The sequence below is a fragment of the Excalfactoria chinensis genome, chromosome 11 (assembly GCF_039878825.1).
Source record: "Excalfactoria chinensis isolate bCotChi1 chromosome 11, bCotChi1.hap2, whole genome shotgun sequence".
NCBI lineage: Eukaryota > Metazoa > Chordata > Aves > Galliformes > Phasianidae > Excalfactoria > Excalfactoria chinensis.
The window spans coordinates 16,303,527-16,319,200 of record NC_092835.1 but is presented as its reverse complement, the minus strand read 5'-3'; the positions used below and the strand labels follow the sequence as shown (position 1 = coordinate 16,319,200).

Genomic DNA, 15,674 nt, shown 5'->3' with positions numbered 1-15,674 from the left:
GACACCCAGCGTGGGGTGAAGCTTCAAGTCCCAGCAGCGCCGCTCTGCCTGCACACGTCCCGGCCCCTTCCCTCCAACCCCGGAGTTTTTCCATTGGAAAGAAGCACACGGCGCCAGGGAAGGGGCTCTCCCCCTCTCCTTCCCTCGGAGCAGAACGATTTTGCAGGCAGTACGGAGGAGCAGCTCTGCTGGCACCGAAAGGAGCCTGGGAATGCTGCTGCTGCTGGGGTTGTCCATGTGGTTTTGTGGCGTCGGATGTGAGCGTCTGGGTTTTAAGTGGGGAGCAGAAGTTCAGTGAGGAACCCAGCGCTGAACGGGGCTGTTTAAGGAAACGGCTGCTGGCAGTGGAAGCTTCCAGTGGTTCTCTTCTGCAGATGCTCAAATGGAGCATTGGGTGATGCCTGGAAGCCCCCTGCTAAGCACAGACCCAGGTGGGTCAGAGGGAGGACAGAGAGGCTGAGCCCCAACCAACTCATCCCATGGAGGGCTGCACGAAAGGGGCCAAGCAGGGCGAATCTGAAAGCGCCATTGCTTTCATCCGCTTATCTGCATATGGAAACTTCCCCTTCTGCTTGCACAGACCCACAGTGCACTCTGAGCCACCCCTGCGGCACCGTGGCAGCTCCCGACACACCACAGCACTGCCTGGCTCCTGCTGGCCCGGCAGGTAGGAGCTCCCTGGATGGCCATGGGGTTCTGTGGGGCAGGAGGGGGCTCAGGGGTTACCTCTCAGCAGGGGCTGCTCAGCGATGCTGAGTGCTGGGGGCAACATGGGAGCAGCACCCACTGCCCAGCCCTGCTGCTCCCAGGCCTGTGGGTGGGTGAGCTGCTGCTTTTGGGGTCAGGGTGGCACTGCAAAGGATGCAAATGTGCTGGGTGCCTTCCACCCCTGCACTGGGACCGCTTCCTCCCGGGGAGTTTGGGGCCGGGTTGGTGCCAGCACCCGGATGCCGCAGGATTTGCATGGCAGGCAGCTGCGGTGGCCGTAGCCCCATCCACGGTGCATCAAGTGTGGCCCCAGGGCTGTGACTGGGGCTTGGTGGGGCTGGGTGCCTTTTGCAGGATCACGGAGATGCCCACCCTGCTGCTCACCGCCCTCGTCCTCTGCTTTGCTGAGCCCGTCCTGCCCAGCCAAGGTGGGGATCCATCCCTGTGCTGCTGGTGGGGGTCGGATGGGGCCGGGCTGAGGGGAGGCGGGGATGGAAGCGGGGCAGGTGCTGCGGTCGGGGCTCATCTCCCAGAACCCCCCTTGCAGACACTGAGTCCATCCAGAGCTGCATGCTTGACCTGTCAGAGGGGCTGAAACTGAGCAGCTCCCACCACAACTGGGACAGGTGAGTGCAGCCCCATCTCCACTGCCCCCCCCCCAATGCCCCACATCCCACCAGCCCCGTTCCCCTATCAGGTTAAGAGAGCTGGAGCAGGTGCTGGCCCGCAGCAAGCCTGGCAAGGAGGGGTACAGGTTCAAAACCAACATGCTGGAGGCCTTTGTGTTCAGCATCACGGCTGGCAGCTTCCAAGGGCTCAACCTTAGCAGCAGCATGGTGGGTACCGCTGTGCCCTTCCCTTGGAGCGCTTCTGCACCAGCCTCTACCCATAACCTCCTGGTGCAGGATGTGTCGGGGCCACTTCCCCTCATAGCACAGAGGGTCCCAAGGCAGCTCCACGGCACTTCCTGCACTGCTGAGGCCACACTTCCCTGCCCTGAGCTCCTTTCTCCCCAGCCCAGTTCCCTTTTGCAGGGCTGGATGCCGACCGAAGTGTGACCCCTTCTCTGCCCCCATAGCCGGTTCAGAGCAAAGGGCGACAATCAGCATGGCTCCGGGGCAGCATCAGTTTCCCGGTGGAGCTGATGGAGGGCATGGGGGCACAGGAGGAGCAGAAGCTCGTCTGTATCTACATCCAGAGTGCCAGCATGTTCCTGGTGAGTGCCAGCAATGAGAGGACTGAGATCCCCTGGAGCAGCCCCTTGTAGATACACTATGGGGCTGCGGTGAGGTCCCATAAGGCGTCTTGCTCTGCCTCACACAGGATGAGCACAACAGCTCTGTGCTCAACAACCACATCCTGGGGGCCTTCCTGCACAACAGGCGGGTGCGTTGGCTGCGGCGCCCCGTGGAGATCCACTTCAGTCATGACAAGGAGCTGGTGAGCTGAGCTCCATCGTGGCACCACTGGTGGGATGTGGGGTTCCCAGGGAGCAGACTGTCCCCATCTCACTTCCTCCATCCCCCTTCCCACCAGGACAGCTCCAATGCCACCTGTGTCTTCTGGCAGCCCGCAGGCACGGGCAGTGCTGGCAGCTGGAGCAGGGAGGGCTGTGAGACGCAGCACCAGAAGGGCACCGTGCGCTGCCTCTGCAACCACCTCACCTACTTTGCCGTGCTGCTGGTGCGTGGCTCCTGCCCTTCCTCCTCCCACCCCATAGGACACCCCGTGGCTCACCCCACGTGCACCTCTCTGAACAGATCCAGGCGCACAACCTGAGTGAGTCCGAGCTGCAGTCCCTCACCTACATCAGCACCGTGGGCTGCTCCATCTCAGCCACTGCTGCCTTCTGCACTCTGCTGCTCTGCTTTGTTTTCAGGTAGAGATGTGCCATGCTGTGCCATACTACGCCATGCCATGTGTTGTGTGCCATGCCGTGTGTGGTGCTGCATGATGCTGTGCCATGCTGCCCGCTGTGTCCCGTGCTGTGCCACTCCATTCCAAGTGCCGTGCCATGCACAACACCACGTTGTGCTGCCTGGTGGGCACCCTCTGCACCCTGTGCCCTCTACCCCCCTGCAGATGCCGGCCGCGGGACGACACGACCAGGATCCACATGAACCTGCTGGCTGCATTGCTCCTGCTCAATACCAGCTTCTTGCTGAGCGAGCCGTTGGCTGCGGGCACCATGGGAGGTTGCCAGGCTGCAGCTGCCCTGCTGCATGGCAGCCTCCTCTGTGCCCTGGGGTGGATGGGGGCTGAAGGCTTCCACCTCTACCTCCTCCTCATCAAGGTCTACAACATCTACGTGCGGCACTACCTCCTCAAGCTCTGCCTCTGCACCTGGGGTGAGTGCCTTTGTAGGCTCCCATTGCCCCACTGCCCTTGCACAGACCTACACCTACAGCCTCTCCCCGGCCCCCAGGTCTGCCCACACTGGCTGTGGTGGCTGTGCTCATCTTCAAGAGAGAAACCTACGGGCACCACATCATCAGCACTGCTGACGGTTACAAGAACGTGACCATGTGAGTGTGGGAGCAGCTGGCTCCTCAAGCAAACCATGCACTCTGGGCTCCCCATGGAGCACCCCATGCACTCTGGGCTCCCCATGGAGCACCCCATGCACTCTGGATTACCCATGCACTCCCATGTACCCCACGAACCTTGAGTTTCCCCATGCATCTTAAGTCCCCCATGCACCTTGGGCTCCCCGTGCTCCCCCAAAGGCCACATGCATCCTGTGCACTCGTGGTTACCCATCCATCCCATGCACTTTGTCTTACCCATGCGCTCCCAGGGATTCCAGAAATCCCATGCACCCTGGGTTTCCCATGCACTGCCAGGAACCCCAGGCTCCCCAATTACCCCATGCACCTCAGGGACCTCAGAAACCCCACGCTCCCCATGCACCCGGGGTTCTCCATGCACCTACGCACTTTGGGTTAGCCGTGCACTCCCAAGGACTCCATGTACCCCGTGCACCCCAGGCTGACCAGGGTTAGGACACAGCTGTTCCCCTTCCCTACCAGGTGCTGGCTCACCAGCCCATCTGCCCACTACATGACCCTGTGCTATGCTGGCCTCATCCTGCTGTTCAACGTGCTGGTGCTGGTGGCCGTGGTGGTGGTGCTGCGGAAGATGCGGCAGCAGCAGCAGAGGGCGAGGAGGGACTGCATGACGGTGCTGGGGCTCACCTGCCTGCTGGGCACCACCTGGGGCACGGCCTTCTGTGCCTTTGGTGTGCTCCTCGTGCCCCAGCTCTACCTCTTCACCATCCTCAACTCCCTGCAAGGTCAGCACCCGGCTGGGATTCTGGGGAGGGTTTCTCTGTTCCTCCCATCATGGCACTGCGGGTGCCCATGGCATTAACTGTGCCGCCCCCCCGCCCCCCTCCAGGTGTGTTCCTCTGCCTTTGGTACCTCAGCACGGACCGCAGCAAGCGCGGCTCCGACCGCAGCGTCTCCACGTAGCGGGGCTGCGGGATTGGCCTCGGTGTTTAGCGTTAATTAAAGTGACGTCCGGTGATGGAGGCGGCGAGGAGCCGCCAGAGGGCACCAGGGCAACGGGCTGGAGTGTGTGGTCGATGGGAAACGGGTTTTCCTCCCGTACCAAAACAAACGCGGAGCGGAACTGTCCGGTTCGAACAAGCTTTTTGATAGAGTCATAGCCGCTGAGGTTGGAAGGGAACCTACGGGATCGCCAGATCCAACCGCTGACCCATATCCTAACCCTGTCCCTAAATAGAACCGCAGAATCATTAGGGTTGGAAGAGACCTCTAAGCCTGGCCGCACCCCATCGCCCTTAGTGGGGTTCCAGCAGCCCGGTCTGCAGCAGACACACAGCGAGGGCAAACTGTGGGGGCAGGAAACGTGGCTGGAGATGGCGATGGCACAGCATCTGCCCAAAGCAGCCCCAGCTTGCCTCTCTGCACTCCTCTCTTTGGAGCCGGGCTGTGGGGACGGGTATCCCACCATTTGGTCCCCCTGTCCCCATGCAGGGCACGGTGGCACAGCTCCAGCTCTTCCCATAACATTCTGCTGAGTGTTTTTCCCTTTCTGGCTGCTTCGTGGGACCTATTTCTGGGAACAGAGCGAAGGAAGCCGCTCGCCCTCCTGCTTTGTTCTGCGCACAAAGGAAATCTGCTGCTGTTTCCACCCGTCCCGCTCACATTGAGGACAAAAGCCGTCCTGCTGCGGCTCTGCGGCGATGAGCTGGGCATGGCTCAGCACTTTATCATCACTTGGGACTTGACAAAGCTTGGTGGGATGCCAAGAGCTGCTGGGCAGCAAGCAAACCCCATAGTGAGCATCACCCTCCTGGCCCCACACCCCAGGCATGAATCATGACCCTGATGGTGACTGCGTCTGCAGCGACACCGGTGCGTTCCTATGCCTGTTCCTGTATCCAGCAGTGCCTGGAAAACAATGACCTCACCATACCCTCACCATACCCTCACCATGCCCTCACCATGCCCTCACCATGCCCTCACCATACCCTCACCATACCCTCACCATACCCTCACCATACCTTCACTATACCCTCACCATACCCTCACCATACCCTCACCATACCCTCCCTGCATGGCTGTCCTGGGGCTGCAGGGCCACAGTGCAGTGTGGCACACCCCAAGGTGCCCGGAGCCCAGAGGGTGCCCAGCCGTCCCCATGCTGTGCTGGATGGCAGTGGGAACCCAAGCCCAGCCTGTTTCACCTCCTCAAGGAGAGCCAGCTCTATTTATCTTTCCCACAGCCCTATCAGGTGTATTTTCTCAGCACGCAAGCATTCAGCTCCCACTTTGGGTTGGGATCACCGGGCTGGGCAGCAGCTGGGATGAGGATGCAGGTTTGCAGCCCAGGGTGCATGCAGGGGTTCTGCAGGGCTTGGGGCTCTGACCTGCCAAGAGCCCAGCCCCATGCAGTGCCTCTGGGCATGGGGTGGAAGCCACGGGATCTCCATCCACAGAGGTTCCCAAGACTCGAACTGCCCAGCTCAAGCAGTAAATCCTTATCAGGCTCAGGGAGTGCTGCTGGCCGGAGCCCAAGGGCAAATTTCCCCCGCAGGGACAACGTGAGGATTTCCTCCCCCAGTGCTCCACATGGGTCTTTGAAGGCAGCAGCGAGCCCTGCTGACTTCCACATCATCCGATAACATCAACAAGTGCAGACATCAGCCCCAAAATAACTCTACCGACCTCCTGATAACGCCCTGATGTGATGTGAACAGAAGCCTTTTAGTGCCCTGGACAGCAGCAAGGGCACGGCCCGAGGTGTCCTTTCTCTATAGGAGCTGCGAGCCCGGGGCCGGGGGTCAGCGCGGGGGGCTGCATCCTGCACCAGGAGATAGGAGCAGGGCGAGAGGAGACGCGGGTGCAAGGGGTTGGCTGCCCGGAAAGGAGCCGCGCTGGCTGCGGTGTGGCCGCGTGATGCAGCGTGTGCCGGCCCTGGGGCAGCTGAACAAAGGAGACACAGCTCATGGGCGATGTGAACACGGAGCACGAGGTGCTGGGCTGGGACCACAGCAAGCACCATTCTCATCCCATTCCCAGCCCGTTCCCAGCCCTGTTCCCAGCCCTGTTCCCGGTGTGGCCGTGGCACCTCGGGTTCGTTGATTGCCTTTTGTCCCCGTGCCGCCGCGTCCACCCTTCCCCCAGCAGCATGAAAGAGAAGAAAAGTCCCATTCAACCCTCTGGGAATATCCGTGAGAGGCTGCGTATTTACGCTTCCTGGCCACCTCCCCGCCATCTCCTTGGAAGCCGGCTCTCCCTTTTCAGCGCACACAAAGGGCTGCCTGGGCTGGAACCTGGCCACGCCGCCTTAGCTCTGCATGCACCGCGCTGCCGTCGGGGCTCGGTGCTCCGTCCTGGACCCCACGTCTCAGGGGGTGCAGGGCACGGGGAGCACCGCGCTCAGCACCCACTGCCCGCACCCTCATTTCCTGCCCAGAGCAGGACACGCTTCTTAGGACGCCGCGTCCCGGCCGCTCTCACATCGGCTGTTACTCTTTAATCCCTTTCCCAGCCGGGCGTGCAGCCTGGCAGCCGTACAACTCCTTTCCTCCCCCTGGCCGCCCGCCAGCCCCAGCTCCCGGGGCTGCTTCCCCCGCCCCACCGCGGTCCCTCTGTCGATCCCCGGCCCGAGGGGGCGATACCGCCCGCCGCCCCCCCAGCCCCCTCCAGCCCGGCTCCATCGCACGAGCAGGTGCCGCAACGGAGGGGTCTCGGCAGGATCCCACCCCGCTGAGTCACCGCCTGCCCTGGGGGTGGGGTGGGAGCGGAGGCGGGGCGGGGGGCAGTGCCGAGCCGAGCACAGAGCTCCGTCCAGCCGAGCAGCGCCGAGCGGCGTCGGGACGGCGCGCCCCGCCCGACCCCGGCACAGGTATCCGGACGCAGGTAGCGGCGGTGGGGGATGCGGAGGTGGCGACGGGGCCGCAGGCTGCTTGGGTTGCGGGGGGATGCTGCGGGCTCTGCCCCGGGATTCGGCCCCCGGCAGCGGGCGCGGTGCGGGCGTTCCGTGCCGATCGCTTTGTGGCTCAGCGCAAGGTGTAACGCCTCTGTTCCGTGCAGGGAATGGGGCTCCCCGGGCTCTTTCTGCGCGCGGCTTCTGTCCTTACGGGCTCTTCTCCTCTTTCCTCTCTAAATCGGGCTCCGTACCCCGCAGCCGGGCTGGATTCCAGGGCCGTGGAGCCGCCTCGCGGGGCAGCTGCTCGCGGCTGCTGCTTCGGCACAGCTGAGCCCTGCCAAGGCCGCACCGCTCTGCCATGCCGTGCCATTCTATGCTGTTCCGCGCTATGCCGTGCCATTCTATGCCATGCTCTGCTGTTCTGTTCTACACCGTCCCGCTCCACTCCGCTCCATTCTGTGCCGTTCCACGCCATTCCATTCCATGCCATGGCAACCAACGTGTGTGGCTCCCCAACCCGGGGGCCCACGAGCACACCCCACTCGGTGCAGTCTCGGAGCAGCCGGCGTGTCTCAGCAGGGTGCTCTCCCAGCCCGATGCCCGCCGGGGGATTCTTCCTGCAGCCATGCGCCTGTCCCGGCACGCTGCTCCCACTGCTCCACAAGGGATGGGGCGCAGAGCAGCAGTGGGAAAGCAGAATGAAATCTCCTGGAATAACCCCCTGGCAGCATGGCTGCGGGCAGGGCTGCCAGCCAACATGGATTTCACGGTCTGCTTGGCACAGAAGCCTGCTACCACCAGCAGGGAGCCGGGGGGGCTTTGTGTTGCTCGGCTTTGGGGCACACAGCAGGCTTTGGGCAATCCCATCAGCACGGTGCCGCCCCGCGGTGGGTTTGCCGCTCCCACGGGAATGAAGCCCCGACCCTATAAACACCGCATAGTTGGTCGCCATCCAGCTCTTAATCCCGCAGCCCTCTGCGGGTGCTATTCGTAGAGCAACAGGTTCACAAAACAACTGCACGCTGCCGGGACACGGCACCCCGGGGCTGAGCACTGCGCACCTTTCTGGGGTCACCCATGGGTGCTGCAGGGATGTGGTGGTGCTGCTGTGTGCCAGCTGGCCGGTCCTGAGCCGCCAACTCCTTTCCCATCAGCTCGCTGACAGCTGGGCCTTGGCAGGGGCTCTGCTCTGCAGCCCTGTACCTGGCTGTGCAGCAGGGTGCCGAGGGGTTTTGGTGAGGCGGGGAGCAGAGCGGCTTCTTGCAGCCCTCATCACACATCGGGGTGTGCCTTGCATTGCATTCACCCCGTTTTTTGTGGTTGAGAAGCTGAAAGCCCCACCCTTCACACCAGCACTGCCTCTCCTGAATCAGTCGCTTTGGGTTCCGATGACGCTCGCTGCATTTTGGGGCCATGGTGACCCGTGGCCACATGCATTCCCATGGGATCTGCAGCCGTCCTGGTGGCCGAGGGCACGTGCCTGACGCCCGCTGGTGACGGGAAGGGGCTGACGTGCCGATGCCGTGAGCAATGTGTGGGCTGCCCATGGGCTTTAGGCCAAGGCCAAGGGCACATTGTGCAGGCAGACCCATGCATGGGTCCACTCCGGGCTGTGTCTTCGTGCCTCAGTTTCCCCACCCACCCTCCAAACCGTGCCTCCTGCCCCATGGCTGATGGGCTGTGGGCAAAGAGCTGTACCTCCATTAGCATCTCACTGTGCTAAGGAGCCAGGATACAAAGCCAGCAACAATCCCCTCATCCATGTGTTTCCAGTGCTCGTTGGAGACATGAGCGCATCATCCCTCTGTGGGGAAAACATCATGCACAAAGCCCGCCTGCCATCACCGCCTCCATCGAATGCCTGGTGCCCAGTCACCCAGAGAGCAGGAAGGTTTCTCACCGGGCTCTTGTTTTTTCCAGCTTTAGAGGTCACAGTGTTATTCCTCGGCTTCCCTTTCCGATGAGCGCATTCATTTAGTGGTGCTGAAGGAACACGGTGTAACGTCCCCACGCTGGGGCTGAGCCATGGGGAAAAAATGCACCCTGTGCCAACTGGGGACTGCTCCAAACCCCATCGTGGGGCAGAAGGGCAGATTTCTATGTGTTCCTGGGGAGCTTTTGGGCTGGGGGTTGGGGAAAGCCTTCCTGTCCCCTTGCTGTGGCTGTCAAAGAGGGATTCCTGGGGATGGGGGCATGGCCACCTGCAGGTACCTGGGTACCCCGATGCTCCGCTTCCCTGCTGCCCCCAGGTACGTGGGGCTGGCAATGCTCTGTGTCCCCATTGCCCCCCCGGATGCAGAGGAGAAGGGGCAGTGCCTTTTGTGGGTTGTGTCAGCTTTCCCCCCCGCTGTGTTGGGGGATTTTCTCTCGCCATTGTTCAGCTCAGGAAGTGACAATCAGGAGGGTGAGCAGGGGAAACTTCGCTGCTCACCTCCGCTGGGTCCTGGCTGGACTTTCAGGTTCTGGTTGGGCTCAGAAATGACTTAAAGTCATGATCCCTCCCAAGCGGTGCCTGTGCCATAGTCGCACCGGGGACCTCAGTGGGACCATTGTGCCCATGGCAGCGCACTGAGCTACAGAAGGACTTAAAGCCACAGAAGAGCCTTTATTTTTATCATTCTCACGCACCCAGGAAGCCGTCAGCATCATGATGTTCAGCATCATGGCCGTGGTCAGAACCTCAGCTGTGCAGTGTAGGTTTGTGGCCAGGTTGTGGCCTGTGACAACCCCTCTGCGCTCATGTTGCTGCAGCTCTGCTTTGCACGGCAGCAGCCATCCACATACCTGGCCGGCTTTGCGTCTCAGTGCAGCCCTCACTGGTGCAGCCTTGGATGCTGCTGGGGGCTGGGGGGGCTCTTACAATTGGTCCCAGGAGTGTGGGAAATGCGCGCAGTTGAAGCGTGGTGGGGACGGGGGGAGGTGGCAGCAGGGGGATGGAGTCTCACCGCGGTGTGTGACACCATCAGCTCCTTGCTGTAAGCACCAGCAAATATAATTCTAGGCTGGGGGAGTTAGGAAACTGCTGTTTCCTTCTGTTCTTATCACCTGCTGAAAGAAGCCGAGGCAGGAACCAAGATATGAGGCAGTGGGCAGGAGGGAGCTCCCCGGCTCCCACATCCCTCTCCGCCCTATGGGGCCAGCAGGGTGCCCGCTCCTCCTGGTGACAGTGGCACCCAGAGCTGACTGTGCTCCAGCTGCTGTCCCACACCGGCTCCCCTTCCCTGACACCGTGCCTCTTCTCTTTGTGACCCTCCAGGCTCCATTTGCTCCTGGGAGGCAGAACCCAGGCTGAGAGCCAGCCACCATGAAAGTCCTCCTTCTGTTGCTCCTCTCCCCGCTCCAAGGTAGGCAGCACCCTGCCACGGCCTGGCAGCCCTGAAACACAATTGTTGAGGGTGAAACACAACCTGGGTTTGGGTCTCTGGGCTGGGAACATGGAGAAAAGAGCAGGTCTCCATCTGTCTGCAGAGCACTGCCTGTCAATGGGGAGGAAAGGAGCCCGGCACACTGCAGAGCCCTACGCTGTGACTGTGGGCAGGGTGGGCTCAGGGTTTGGCTGGCTGTCCCCATGGCTGAGCAGTGTTTCTCTGTCCCTATGCAATGCAGGGGTGGGGGTGAGCATCCACCAGGAAGATTTCCGCTTCTGCGGTGACAGGAACCAGACTGAGAACAGCTCTGTCATCTACGAGCACAGCTCTGCCAACATCTCCATTGAGAACATGGCCCAGGCACTGGTGATAAGGAGTCCCTTTATGGCAAACAGGACAAATCCGTCCTACCAATACAGCCTGCCAACCACCTTGGGCAGGTACCGCTTCTGCGTCTACTGGTTCAAGGCCAACAGGACCCTCTGGTTGGCATATGGAAAGAAGAGCTTCTTCCTGGGCCGTGAGCCGGCTGATGGCATCACACGGGGCATGGAGAAGACCAAGGCCTCCATCTTCAACGTGTCCTATGTCTTCAAGGGCCAGAAGAACACCTCCCTTGAGAGTGCATCTGAATATCTTTTCCCTGGTAAAGGCAATTCAGTGTTGTGTCAGTGAGATATGGGTTAATTCCATCTGCCGTGCTGTGATGTGATGGTATCAGGACTGTGCTAAGGGGCGATGGGAAGGGCAACTGGCTTAAGGAGCCCATGGCAGCCAGCAAGTATCTCCCCAAGGATGAAGAAAGAGACTTCCCAAAGTGCTTCAGCCCAATAATATCCCAGGAAGCTCTGCAAGGAGCTCCAAGCTGCAGGCACCTGGAGGAGCCCCATGGGCTGGGATCTTTGTAGGGTCACGCTAAAGCCCTTTGCTTGGGGTGGTGCCAGGGCTGTGGGTGGGGGAAGCTGATGCTGCCAGTGGTTCTGATGCCATCTCCTGTTTGTGCCACCAGTCCCTCCAGAGGTGATGCCTGTCTGGAAGCAGGACGTGGAGGATGAGCTTGCTGCCCTGGATGGTCTCCTTGCTCGGGTGCCATCTGTGGGCTCCACGGCGCAGCGCTCTCTTCGGCAGTGAGTGTGGGGCTGGGTGACATGGGGCATTCACTGAGCCATGCCCGTCCACTTTCCTGGCCCCACTCACTGTGCCCTATTTTCTGCAGCAAACTCGGGGCCTTGGAGAGGACGCTGGCACAAGTGGAGCTTGAAGGACAGAGCCAGACCTTTGGGAAGGCTGCCCTGCGTGCCACTGTGCTGAGCATCAGCCCCACACAGACTCCTCGCCACCTGGCCTTCGCTTCCCCAAAAGAGGTGGGTCTGTGTTACCCTGGAGCTAGGCACCCCACTCATCCCCATTGCTCCTGAAGGGCTCAAAGCCCTTCAACACACCAGCATCTGCCCAAGCTCCATGGCAGTGGGTCTGTCCTTGCAGGAGAGCAGAGAGGTGCAGGGGTTTGCTGTGGACCTGCCAAGAAGCTTATTTGTGATGGCAAAGAAGAAGGAGGAGGAGATGGTGGAGCACAGGGTGCTCCTGGTGGACATCAACAGCCAAACTATGTTTCAGGTAATGCCCACCGTGTTGGCATGATGGGCGTCCCTGCATCCATCCCTGCTACAGAGGTGTTAGGTGCTCCAAAGATGAGCTACAGCACAAGGAAGAGGCACAGGGCCTCCTCTCTGGGACCTCTCCCTTCCTGTTGTGTTACCACCTCCTCCTCCTGCAGGATGAGAACAGCAGCCACGTCCTGGGTGACAAAGTGGTTGGCATCTCCTTGGTGGACACGGTGGTGGCCAACCTCTCCGAGCCAGTGGTCCTCACTTTCTTCCACAACCGGCTGCCGGTAGGTGGGGAAAGGCCTGTCTGTCTCCTGCAACCATCTCACATCCTGCCCCATGTTGCCTCTTCCAAACCCTCTCTCCCCCCGGGCTGTGAGCCCAGAGCCCCGCACAGCACCCAAACATCCGTGGCTTTGTCATTTCAGAGGAATGTGACCCCACTGTGTGTCTTCTGGAGGGAGGATGGCGCCGGTGAGTGTATCTCTGTTTGGGTGTGAAGTGTAGATGCTGTCCCTGTTCCCTCAGCTAAGTTCTGCACCTCCCTGCCTTGCTCCAGCTCCGTAAACCTTCCCCACGATGGGAGGATCCCGACCTCTGTCCTCCCCATTGCTATGGAGGCTTTGGAAGCTCCAAAATCCCAAAGCTCCTGTTCCTGCTGCTCTCCCTTTCTCTTACAGCCAGCTCTGGGAACTGGGACAGCTATGGCTGCACGACAGTGGAGGGGGACACCCGGACAGACTGCAGATGCAACCACCTCACCTACTTTGCCGTGCTGATGGTGGGTACCACCTTCCCTCGGCTCCCTCCGTCCTTCCCACAGTTCCCTCACTGTCTCTCATTCCTCCTTGTCCCAGGTATCCTCTCCAGAGATTTCCTACCTACACAGGGACTCCCTGAGCCTCATCACATACATTGGCTGCCTCATCTCAGCTTTGGCATCCATCTCCACCATCTTTTTCCTCTACTTCAGGTATGTGCTGGGCTCCCAGTGGGCTGACAGGTCAACCCGTGCTCTGCTTGCTTCCCACTGGGTGGCGCAGCTAGAAGCACAGTGAAAGAAACCAGGTTGGAAGAAAGCGGAGTTGTTCCAGTCTGGAAACCACTTGCCATGGCCAGGTTTCCTGCAGGGGGCTCAAAAACAGCTGCAGTTTTCTATGACTGGGGAAATCAGCTTGGAGCCATTGTGACACTGCGGGGTGTTTTGGGGCACTGGGGATAACCGACCAGGTGTGGTGCTGAGTTTTTTTCCCCTCGCTCCTCCAGGAGCAAGCAGCGAGACCAGATCACAAGCATGCACATCCACATGAACCTGCTGGCTGCCATCTTCCTCCTGGATTTCACCTTCCTCGTCTCGGAGCACTTGGCTTCCAGCAGCAGTCAGGCAGCCTGCAGAGCTGGGGGGCTGTTCCTGCACTTCTCCCTCCTCAGCTGCCTCACCTGGATGGGCATTGAGGGCTACAACCTCTACCGGCTTGTGATTGAAGTCTTCAACGCTTACCATGACCACTTCCTCCTCAAGCTCTGCCTGGTGGGCTGGGGTGAGGACCAGGGAGGCAGAGACCCCCGAGGGGCAGGGCGAGGGGCTGATCAGGCACATGGATTCTGCCCCTGAGTCTTTTCCATCGTATGTGGGATGGGGATCCCCCTGGATAGGGATGGAGACCTGTTGGAACAGGTGTCTGAGAGCAGAGACACCCAGGGCTGTCCATGCAGATGGGTTTGGGGCAGGAGATGTGCACACATGCCTGCTATGGTAGGGTGATATGATCTTTTGTGACCCCCATGTGGGTCTGTGCACCACAAGTCTGCTCCTCAGCCAGGGCTTACACCGGGTGTCCTCGTTGCATGCTTCATCCTCGGTTCACACCAAGGAGAGGAGGTTCTTTGTTCACCATACAAGGAAAAAGGGGAAGGGGTTCCTCCAGAAGGTCTATGGGCCAGGGTTGAGGTTGGCCGCTTCATTCTGTTCTTGACACGCAGGACTTCCCTTCTTGTGTGTGATGTTGATCTTCCTGACAAATTGGACCAACTACGGCCCCTTCTACATTCCTGTCTATGAATCCATTGGCGGAAGGTCCACCAACGCAACCATGTAAGTCATAGGAAACTGGATGCTTGGTCCCTGGTCTTAAAGTCACCTGGTTGAGCCCACCAGGCTGTGTCTTACCGTGTAGGGTGGAGCAGGGTCTCCCCCCAAGCGCTCTGTCTCGTGCTCCCAACGGATGGCACAGCATAACCCTCTGCCCTTTCCCCTCCCTCTAGATGCTGGCTCACGAGCCCCCTGATCCATAACGTGGTGAACCTGGGATTCTTCAGCGTGGTGTTTCTCTTCAACTTGGTCATGCTGGGGGCCATGGTCCGGGAGATCCTCCGGCAGAACAAGAAAGGCCACAAGCTCAAGCATGTCCTAGCCCTCTTTGGGCTGAGCATCCTTCTGGGCATTCCATGGGCATTGGTGTTCTTCTCCTTCACCTCTGGTGTTTTCCGCCTCGTCTCCCTCTACATCTTCACCATCATCAACTCACTCCAAGGTGATCCTGGGGTGCTGGGCTCCCCAAAAGGGCATGAGCTGCCCCGGGGCTTTGGGTGGGATAGGTGAGGCAGTGGTGGGGTGTGAGAGGATGTGGCCCTGGCACACCAGTGCCTCGCTCTCAGCTGCTGACGTTCCCTCAGGGGTTCACTCACCATTTCTCCCTCCTCTCCCAGGTTTTCTCATCTTTCTCTGGTACTGGACCATGGTGCTGCAGGCGAAAAAGTCTTCTGACTTCCAGTGCAGCTCAGACAGTGTGAAGCTACAGCCCAACAGCAGCCAGAGCCACCCCGGCTGAGCCCCGTGCTGGCCGTGCCGTGGGGCTGCCTGGCAGAGAGTGGTCGCTTCTCTACTGCACCCACTGGGAGTTCAGGGACCCACGGCGGGGACCCCCAGCCCCTCGCCTCCACTGGCCCCATGTTCCCCATCACTGCGTCCCCCTGAGTATCTGGGTGTCACCATCCCTGCCTGTTAGCTCCTCAGGGACAGGGCTGGCTCCTGGGGCAGGGCAGAGGGATGAGTAGGGCTGTGGCATGGGGCAGGGACAGGGCCCTCTGTGCCTCCCAGTGTCCCTTCCATTGCCCCAAGGCCAGCAGGTGGGAAAGGCCCCGTCTCCAGCCCTTGCTTGTGGCCACCGACAGGGCCCTTCCCAAGCCAAGACAGAATAACAGCCGTGGGGACGCCCTCTAGCAGCTGAAATAATCTATTTTTGTTATTTTGTTGAATGTTTCTCTATTTTTGTATGGTGTAAATGTCGAATGATTGTGCTCATCAGACCTGCGCCCATTAAAGTCATACCCACTCTGAGTGCGTCTCCCCAGGGTCTCTGCTGTTGGTGAGCTTTCCTTTGGGGTCCCTCCTTTGGTCCTTCCCGTGGATGGTACAGGCTTAGCTGGCAGTGGGACACCCCAACGTATGTCTTGCTGTTCGTTGGCACAGTAGGGTTGGGCAGGATGGGGTGAGAAGGAAAGGAAAAACAAGAGCTCGTTGGGGAGGCAAAGCAGCTCCGACCGCTAATCGTGGTTGGCATCAAGCTGAAGGCAGGAGGTTACATGGCAA

General features: G+C 60.3%; 2 protein-coding genes across 4 annotated transcripts; both read left to right on the top strand.

Annotated features, from left to right (window-relative positions):
* The first annotated feature begins 11 nt into the window (after nucleotides 1-11).
* On the top strand, nucleotides 12-4,230 carry ADGRG5 (adhesion G protein-coupled receptor G5). 2 transcript variants are annotated; one of them, XM_072346354.1, is made up of 13 exons: nucleotides 12-431; nucleotides 581-667; nucleotides 1,063-1,136; nucleotides 1,256-1,334; nucleotides 1,406-1,544; nucleotides 1,787-1,924; nucleotides 2,032-2,148; nucleotides 2,245-2,391; nucleotides 2,469-2,587; nucleotides 2,791-3,056; nucleotides 3,134-3,233; nucleotides 3,738-4,000; nucleotides 4,105-4,230. In XM_072346354.1, the coding sequence occupies exons 3-13, from the start codon at nucleotides 1,073-1,075 to the stop codon at nucleotides 4,176-4,178; spliced, it is 1,506 nt and encodes a 501-aa protein (XP_072202455.1). In that variant the 5' UTR covers nucleotides 12-431; nucleotides 581-667; nucleotides 1,063-1,072; the 3' UTR covers nucleotides 4,179-4,230. The 2 variants fall into 2 exon arrangements, with proteins under 2 accessions (XP_072202455.1, XP_072202454.1); XM_072346353.1 differs by having other exon boundaries at nucleotides 12-667.
* A 2,647-nt stretch (nucleotides 4,231-6,877) lies between these two features.
* Nucleotides 6,878-15,422, top strand: ADGRG1 (adhesion G protein-coupled receptor G1). 2 transcript variants are annotated; one of them, XM_072346556.1, is made up of 14 exons: nucleotides 6,878-7,097; nucleotides 10,364-10,451; nucleotides 10,714-11,121; nucleotides 11,485-11,602; nucleotides 11,692-11,839; nucleotides 11,961-12,092; nucleotides 12,253-12,369; nucleotides 12,511-12,556; nucleotides 12,763-12,863; nucleotides 12,940-13,055; nucleotides 13,349-13,623; nucleotides 14,066-14,177; nucleotides 14,348-14,616; nucleotides 14,792-15,422. In XM_072346556.1, the coding sequence occupies exons 2-14, from the start codon at nucleotides 10,412-10,414 to the stop codon at nucleotides 14,911-14,913; spliced, it is 2,004 nt and encodes a 667-aa protein (XP_072202657.1). In that variant the 5' UTR covers nucleotides 6,878-7,097; nucleotides 10,364-10,411; the 3' UTR covers nucleotides 14,914-15,422. The 2 variants fall into 2 exon arrangements, with proteins under 2 accessions (XP_072202657.1, XP_072202656.1); XM_072346555.1 differs by having other exon boundaries at nucleotides 6,879-7,083.
* Nucleotides 15,423-15,674: the final 252 nt, after the last annotated feature.

Bases quoted from the DNA above. Each gene is read 5' to 3' on its own strand.
- ADGRG5 (XM_072346353.1), top strand. From the start codon at position 480: ATGGAGGGCTGCACGAAAGGGGCCAAGCAGGGCGAATCTGAAAGCGCC. The intron at 2,588-2,790 runs GTAGAGATGTGC...ACCCCCCTGCAG, and splicing joins CTGCTCTGCTTTGTTTTCAG to ATGCCGGCCGCGGGACGACA. The intron at 4,001-4,104 runs GTCAGCACCCGG...GCCCCCCTCCAG, and splicing joins CATCCTCAACTCCCTGCAAG to GTGTGTTCCTCTGCCTTTGG.
- ADGRG1 (XM_072346556.1), top strand. From the start codon at position 10,412: ATGAAAGTCCTCCTTCTGTTGCTCCTCTCCCCGCTCCAAG. The intron at 11,122-11,484 runs GTAAAGGCAATT...TTGTGCCACCAG, and splicing joins ATCTGAATATCTTTTCCCTG to TCCCTCCAGAGGTGATGCCT. The intron at 13,056-13,348 runs GTATGTGCTGGG...TCGCTCCTCCAG, and splicing joins ATCTTTTTCCTCTACTTCAG to GAGCAAGCAGCGAGACCAGA.